General features: G+C 39.6%; 1 protein-coding gene across 5 annotated transcripts in view; it reads left to right on the forward strand.

The window, feature by feature from the left end:
- The window catches only part of LOC144891382 (cytohesin-2), a 119,974-nt gene extending 113,638 nt beyond the window's left edge, over window positions 1-6,336 (forward strand). For all 5 annotated transcript variants that reach the window (XM_078774743.1, XM_078774744.1, XM_078774742.1 and 2 more), the window contains one exon: window positions 4,979-6,336. In XM_078774743.1, coding sequence (XP_078630869.1) covers window positions 4,979-5,060 — 82 coding nt within the window. In that variant the 3' untranslated portion in view covers window positions 5,061-6,336. The remainder of the gene's footprint in view (window positions 1-4,978) is intronic.
- Window positions 6,337-8,976: the final 2,640 nt, after the last annotated feature.

Here is an 8,976-nt window from a genome sequence, read left to right on the forward strand (position 1 = left end):
TCCTCTTTCCTGGAAACATGCATTAGTACACCTTTTTCTAAAGAAGGGTGATCCGTCAAACCCTTCCAACTATCGTCCTATTGACTGACTTCTACTATTTCTAAAGTCTTTGAACATCTTCTCGATTCTCATTTCCTCAAGAATCTTGAATCTCAGTCTTCTATCTGACCATCAATATGGATTTCGCAAGATGAGATCTATCAGTCGTATCCTTTACTATATTACGAATGTCTGGTCTTTTTCACTTTTAAGCTATGGAATTCTTTCCTAACTTTCCTGTGTTTCTTTCCTGTGAAATTCTTTCCTGTCTTTCCTAACAGTTTTAACCTGCCCATTTTTAAAAATCAGGTTTGCCAGTTCCTCAAAAAATATTTTTCCTTCTCTTTATCTCTATTTCTTTAGTTATTTTTTCTTTCATTTACGGCCTGTCCTCAATGATGATAAAACAGTCCGTGGCTGGAACCTTTAATGTTAAAACGACAGGGAAATAGGTTTGAATATCTGGGAGGAAAAGTGACCGGGGATGGTATGTTGGGTGCAGAGGTGCAGCGGAGGATTCAGGTGGGTGCAAATGCGTGGATGAGGGTGGATGGATTGATGGCAGACAGAACTTGAGAGTTCATAGAACACCTTACCCCATGAAATCTTGAGAAAAAGCACATGGAAAGGGTCTTTTAAACTCTCGCTTTGCATTTCCAAGCACGGTCTATATTTCGTATGAGGCATGATTTTCTCTGAATGTTGATATTCCCTAACTCTGAGAGCAAGAACGGCAAATTTTATAGGTCGGGATGACGTAAAATGGCGTAATATTTTGGCTGAGTGCTGCAAAACTGGAGGTTAAAAAAAGTGTCAACAAGGTGATTAGTGTTCTCCATTGTTCAAGCATATAATTCAATTGAAATACAATAAAGGTTTTTAAAGGCTGTAGAAAAAAAAAGCAATTTTTTCCCCGAAGACATTAAATTAGTTATTCGTGCCTGTTGTTTGTGTCCTTTATGACATCCCTAAAAACAGTAAGTTTCCTGTTTGGAATAATTTTCAATTTTGTTTGATTGCCAGGTAGGCGGACAGACTAAAACAATTACCTTACTTCTCTGTGCGCATGTGCGCTCTTGGGACGAGATTCCGAACACTTTCTTAAATTCAGAGGCAAAGTGTTGATAAACTGCAGGTTCGTGTTCTGACAAATGTTCTGCAGTGTTCAAAACATAGAATTCATTTGAAATGAAGTAGTTCCTCGATCATAAACTGACGTCTGTAGACAGACAGAGTGAACCAATATTGCTTAACATGGCTTTTTGCTTTGCACACGGATAAAAAATGTGAGGGGAATTTAAAGGGAAAGTTCTGGTGCCTTGTGTAACACCAGCCTACCTTTACGATCTGGATACAGTGGCACTGACAGAGAGACAATGACAAAGGCTGCAGGTCTGCGAGAACAACTGGGTCAAGAGGATTGTGGGAGTGAAGAGGGTGGATAGAAGGAGAATGGATGAACTGAGGGAGGAAATTGGTGTGCAAGTAAGCTTTCCGAGGGGATTGATAAGAAGTTGGCTGGAAACCTGGTGCAGATGAGGGAAGAGAGAATGGCCAAGAGAGTAGATAGGTTGAGGGAACAAAGTAGGAGGAAAAGAGGTAGACTATGGTTGAGATGGGAGGTTTATGTAAAGAAGGATATCAATAAGGTGGAGAGAGTTGGCTAAAGACAGAGGGAAGTGGAGGAGTATCGTGGTCAGGGCAGGACAGAAGATTGGTACCATTGGACCTCACCCCTTAAAAAGGGGAAAGGGAAGGAGGGACAAGAAGAAGAAGAAGTGAGATTACTTCCTGGTATTTTGAAATAGGTATCTTCTTCTTCTCCTCTTTCTCTTTATAAGGTCCAATGCTACTAAGCTTCTGCCCTGCCTTGACGACAATACTTCTCTACTTCCCTCTGTCTTCAGCCAACTCTCTTCACTCTCCAACCACCCTCACCATAATTTTTTCCCTCTTCACGCAATCATCCCATCTCAACCGTGGTCTAGCTCTTTTCCTCGTACCTTGTTCCCTCAACCTATCCACTGTCTTTGCCATTCTCTCTTCCCTCATCCACATCAATTGTCCAGCCAATCTCAGCCGCCATTTCACCAATCTCCTCCCTCAGTTCATCCGTCCTTGTATTCACCCTCTTTACTCCCGCAATCCTCCTGACCCAATTTGTTCTCGCAAACCTGCAGCCTCTGTTGTTGCCTCTGTCACTGCCCCCGTCTCCAGACCGTAAAGGTAGGCCAGCGTTACACACATCAGAACGTTTCCTTTCAATCTCCTTGCAATCTTTCTGTCTGCCATTACTTCCTCCACCCTCCTCCACGCATTCACACCCACATGAATCCTCCTCCACACCTCTGCCTTTGACTTACCATTCACGGTCACTGTTGCCCCGACCCACGCAGATACTCAAACCTATTTCTCTGTCTGCTCTCCTCCCCTCTAACTTGATACTTATTTATTTTCTCTGCTGCCTACTATTATCTAAGGATTGTAGGTATACTGCTAGTTCTTGATTATGTAATGATAGGCATATGCCTGATTGCAGTGTTTGTCACAGAAAATTATTTTGATCATTATAATTTGGCAATAATATCACTTTTTACATTAACAAAGAAAAATTTTGGATGTGTTGATGTCACTTATGTTTTCTTTTTGCTAAATCAATGATACGTTAGATGTATGCATTATTTAAGGTGGGTATGAGGGAGCGTTGGTGGGAAAAGGAGTGGTGGGCAGTGACAGAGGAGAAAAGGATGGTGATAGAGCACTTTCCTCACAGGATCGTCACAGATTCCTAACATTTGAACTTTCCAAACAAAAATACCCCACTATTATGTTATCACCCTTTTAACAAAACAAAAAAACGCCGATAGGATTGAGCATTTTTCTTTTCGGGTCGGAGTGCCTATCGCTTTGTAGTTGCTGTGGATCGTTTGGGGCACGACTTATAGATTTTAAAAACGCGGACATCTTGCATCGATTAGAAACTTCTCCCACACTAGGGGGCAATACAAGAGCAAGTCTAATAAAGGTGATTTCCCTTGGAGCTTTTGATTTTTTAATAAATCTATTTTTTAACTATAAATATAACTTGCGGTGTTAGACTGAGTTTGATTAGATGTCTTGACTTTTTAATTTCTCAGTCACAATTTTCACAGGAGAGTGTAGCTGGAAATAGAATGCCGCATGTGTGGAGAAGCAGCGTAATATGAAAGCTCGATTTTGGGAGCTGCAACAGACCGTTTATAGTGCTCGTTATCCCAGTCAGATTTGACCTTGCCATGAATAAACAGCTTTGGGGGGAGGACTCGTCAAACAAACTAGGTTAATCCTTAGTTTGTGGAGTCCTCCCCTCAGAGCTGTTTAGGGACTCTTCCCTTTTATCCTGTCACAACAGGAAGGATATTGTAACGTGCACTACCCCGACCATTACTGGACTCAAAACTGCTGAATTCAGGAGTTAACACGCTCTTCACACTGTGGAGGTCCCGGCTCAGCTATTCTGGCGCAGACCTCACTGATTCCTGGGCTAGCTGCCCTGACACAGACATTGCTCTCAGGATTCCCACCTGAACTACTGATTCTCATTCAAAACCAGCACTCGGGTGATGCCACAAGCATGCTCATTGGTCGCCTGGCTCGAGCACACCGTTGATTGGCCCAATTCAAAAGAACACGTGCCCCATTCGGCTCGAGAGTCGTGAGTCGTGAGGAGAAAGGGGAAAGCAGTGTTAATCAAATAAATAAATGAGAAACGAGTACTTTTAACAGTGACAAAGGCAAAAGTTCTTACAAAGACTATCTAGGCAGGCCAAAATTGGAGTTTAAAACACAAATTAAACCTAAACGTTCAAATTATGATTTAACTAATCAACAAATTAACACGCTTCACCCTTCAAGTCAACAAATGAACACACTTAACCCTTCAAGTCGACAAATTAACACGCTTAAACCTTCGAGTCAAGAAATTAACATGCTTAACCCTCCAAGTCGACAAATTAACACACTTAACCTTTCACGTCAACAAATGAACACGCTTAACCCTTCAAGTCGACAAATTAACACGCTTAACCCTTCGAGTCAACAAATTAACATGCTTAACCCTTCAAGTCGACAAATTAACCTGCTTAACCCTTCGAGTCTACAAATTAACATGCTTAACCCCTCAAGTCAACAAATTAACATGCTTAACCCTTCAGGTAAACAAATTAACATGCTTAACCCTTCAAGTAAATAAATTCACATGCTTAACCCTTCAAGTCAACAAATTAACATGATTAACCCTTCAAGTAAACAAATTAACACGCTTAATGCTTCAAGTCAACAAATTAACACGCTTAACGCTTCAAGTCAACAAATTAACACGCTTAACCCTTCAACTCAAAAAATTAACACACTGAACCCTTGAAGTCAATTTTCATTACAATGTGATGAAGGATAGTTTTTTTCAAACACTGACTCTTTGTGTATCACTTTATTTTTCAGAACTTTGAAGTACTTGTGGATGAGTAAACATACACAGTATTGAATAGTGGGTGTTTCATAAACACTTTATCTAAATAACAGTTTGATAACCCTGTTAGAGGAAATGATGGTGTGGAGAATGGAAATTGCTTAGGGAATGAGGTTTGGAGGAGATGGGAGCAAAGGGAAAAGCAGTGTTGGGAAATGGGTGTGGGATATTTAAAGATTCAACCAATTAAAAACGTTGTTTTTCAAACGTGTCTAAGAGTTCATTCAAAAGGATTTAGAGTGGGCTCTTTTTTAAAGCCTCATCTACAAAATAGCTTCTTTTTTCCCCTTTTTTTTGCATTTGTTTTTCCAATTTTTTTGCCATCTCACATTTGTTATTGATGGCTGGATAAAAGGAAAAAGAATAAACGGATTCTTGGGTGGAATATTTTGTGTATTCACAGCATTGTCTAATGTTTGTGCCACCACTCAGAGCAAGCATCAGCAGAGATCCCTTCTATGACATGCTCGCAACAAGGAAAAAGCGTATATCCGTAAAGAAGAAACAGACGTAACGCGTCGGCAGTGCCTCCTCTCTTTACACGTGACATCTCATCAACCCCATCGGTTTTGCCTGAGGCACCTGCCAGAGGCCGCCGGGAGAAGCATCGCCACTCGTAGGCAGAAGTGTTCGGATTCATCCATGTTTGCATTAAAGCTTGAACGTATTACTGCCTTCCAGTATGTTTATCAATGTAGCACCCTTTATTTTATTTTATTTTTAGCCAACGAGGGGTACAATTATAACTATTAAACACACGTTCATGCCATTTGCTGTTATCATCATGAAAGTTAGAAATGACTTTAAAATTTTTATTTCACTGTAACCTCCTTGATACCGTAATATGCAAAACTGAGCTGGAAATGACTACGGCACTGTACGTATATAATATATGCTATATAGCGTGCTGTATCATGGATTTTCGCACAGCTGTACAGATAGTTCGCTCTCTTCTTCGCAGTGTGGCATTTGGCCTGCCTCGTAATGCGTAATGCCCTGGCACAATCGTGAGCCCCAAATGCACGGATGCTTATTTCATGCCATGGCAGTTTGACATGTGAACAAGAGATCTAGTACGGGATGACGATAGGCTAAATTGATTTCTAATTTATTGTATTTTGCTTTCAAGCATGTGGTTGGAAGTGAATTTCTTTGCGAGCGTATCCCTAATGCTTCGACTTTTGGGAGAACGTATTTATTACACGTGGACGGTTTGAGTGTCTTTAAAGCATGGTTTATAAAACCACTGTGGATGGATTTGGAGGTTAACATTTTGGGCCAAGTTATTCTTTATTTTATTTTTTTCCATTTGGTATTAAATCACTGCCTGTACGTGCCATTTACTTTTACTTTGTTCAACTTTGGGTTAAGATTTCAACAAGATAGTTTATTGTTTTTTACCTGGCATGTGATTTTGCTTGAACTTTATAAACGTTCTGATTGAGAAGTTTTACCTGGGCTTATTTTGCATGTACATTGTATCTTTCTATTCGTTTTTGTAACCCTGTTCATCTCTGAACATGTTTGGATTCAACCATCAAACCTTAGTGTGATTTGGAAAAAAAAGAAAAAAACTTTGGTTTAAAAAGCTTTATCAGTCCTTGACGAAACACAGGTTATAGCTGTGCAATGCAGAGGTTGAGTATGAAATGCAAGTATTATTTTTTTAATTTTTGAGGTTGTGCTATTTATCAATTTTGTACATATAAATCAATGCTACACTCATGCCTAACTGCCTGGAGAAATTAATTTTTACTTCTTTTGACAAATAAAATGTCTATTCCTTCTTATTTATGCAGTTTTGTTTTTGAATCCTCACTATAATTCACAGACTGGTGTGTGTTTGTTATTGTGTTTGTCACGTTACTCCTCCTACAGTTCTGGGCCGATCACATGCAGACTTGCTACATAGGATCAGCAATGACCCCAATTGGTGCAGAGGGATGTTTTTGTCTTTTTGATGGTCTTTGGGAGGGTGGGGTAAACACAAATTCTCTATGCAAATGTGTATCGTGTAGTGCCTCCGCCAGGGGAGAGAGGGTATTACAAGTACACGCCCTTTAACTGTTCCTGTCCCCACGTTTTCCAGTACAGTGAGGTGTTTTGAATTATAAGCATTAGGCATGTTTTTGCTTCATGCACGTAACCTGAGTTATTGTTTTTATTTTTGGGAGCAATTGAGGGAGCTGTTAGTTGCCTATACACTGCCTAAATGTGTCAGGGATCCATGCAAATGTGTCATGCTTGGGAAAAGATTGCCCATAGGGTGGGTACTCTGCTAGTATGTATTAAATGCTTGAATGAAATTGTAATTGCAGAATATTATTTGTATATATAAATAAATAAGATGTCTTCATCCATGTTATAGTTCCAGTTCTAGATGTTGTATATTTTAGAAATGCTCCTCTCGCATGATTCTCCGACTCCTCTGACATTTTTTGCTTCGGTTTTGACAAGTTCCACCCATGCTGGTGATGGTGTTGCTGTCAGTGTCAGTAACCCCTTTTCTTGCTGTCCATTGTCCACCCTCCGATTGTGCATTCCTTTCTGCAACGACTTAATGTTTGTCTGTGGTGTACCATCCATCCAATGGTGATTACACGCTTTGTACTCGTGCCTTTATTTTCTCACGTAACTATCCATTCTAACTCTGTTCCTCATCCATAGTGAATTCAATTGCCTCTTGTCAGCTGGCTGGGTTTCAGCCCTGCAACAACAAGCCATGACAACAACCCCAACCCTGGATGTGGTAATAATTAACTTTGCATGAAACATCTCTTCTTCCTCCTCTGCTGGAGTTTAGGAAAATAATATTAAAGGAGATACATGAGCTGTAAATATTTTGAAATAAAATGTGACTGGCGAACCAGGAAGAAAGGGTGAGCATAACGTCATGAGGTAGGCTGACGTATTTGGAAATGTGATGATGTACAATGGGTGGATTATCATTTTGCATGGCTTGTCGGTTGAGTTTAAGGAATCTCTGCATCCCTGCTGAAATAATCACTTATATAATTGTGAAGAATCACTAAAAAAAATTAAATAAGCTCTCGTGTGGGATCCGGATCTTCACCAAAATCTAATCAATTCATCCTTGTTATACACCCAACCTGTTCACAACGTTTCGTCCGAATTTGTCCACAAATTTTTGAGATATTGTGCTCTGTATTGTTTTTGGTCCTATCTCTCAATGGTGAAGAATCACTTTTAAAATTCTCATCCGGATCCGGATATTCACCAAGTTCTAATAATTTAGGTATTTTCAACAATATCATCCTTTTCGCACATACTACCTGTCCACCAAATTTCGTCCAAATCTGTCCACAACTTTTTGAGATATCGCGCTCACAAACAGACAGACAGGGGTGAAAACATAACCTCCATCCATCCACCTTCAGTGGCGGAAGTAATAACTGCAAAAGCACAGCAGTGGGCGAGTCTGCTCTTTCTTTGCACAACTTGTTGGTTGGTACTTGGTTGTGCCTTTTTTTTTTTTTTTTTTTAGAAAATGGATAATTCAACCACACGTGGGCATGCGTGTGTGTTATGCAATGGTCATGTTTGTGCACACCTCAGACTGAGCATCAGACCGAGCTTTTCTGCATGGAAGTTGCTGAAATCGTGGATATTGCTTCCTCTTTTCAATCTGTTTCTAGTCACAGACTCCTCTTAACTCTTGTAATTTTAATTTGAGTAACAAAAGAGAAAAGGAAAAAGAACTTGCCTGGAACTCCAAAGTCGGGTTTTGTGGACGTGAAATAATTTTATCAAATAGCATTCGGAGAGATCCAAAAACAACTAGAAAGCATCTGAAAATGCAAAGCCCGTCCGCGTCCGTTTGTATTCAGATGTCTTCTTCTTCCGTATGCTCAAAATAACGAAAAAGGTTTAAAAAGAAATACAAAATGATGATTTTATGCAGCCTTGACCTTTGACTCTTTGATATAAAAACAAAAAACAATCGACTCCTACCTTTTGATTCGTGAACCAATTCGGTGACCCGATTCGTTAATTCTTTAAATTTCAGGTCAATCAGGTGAAAATTGGCGATTTTACACTACCTTGACCCTTGACCTTTTGACCAAATTATTAATTTTCCTTCTCCAAATTTTCATAATTAAGCTTTATTGAAAATTTATGACAAAACCCAAATGGTAAATTAAAATTTCAGGTCAATTGGAATAAAATTGATGATTTTATGTGACACTGACCTTGAACTTTTTGACAAAATTATTAATTTGCCTTCTCCGTATTATCATAATAAAGCTTTGGTTAAAATTTGATGACAATAGCTCAAATGGGTGGAAAAAGGTATGGCCTGGACAGACACACACAGAAGTGATTGCAAAACCCAGTCTCCTGCTGCGCATGGGACGGGCTAATAAAGGGGTGCAAAAAGAGTTTTAACAATTTAATTTTGCTCCTTCTTT

This window comes from Myxine glutinosa, chromosome 3, assembly GCF_964187855.1.
Source record: "Myxine glutinosa chromosome 3, kmMyxGlut1.1, whole genome shotgun sequence".
NCBI classification, from domain to species: Eukaryota; Metazoa; Chordata; class Myxini; order Myxiniformes; family Myxinidae; genus Myxine; species Myxine glutinosa.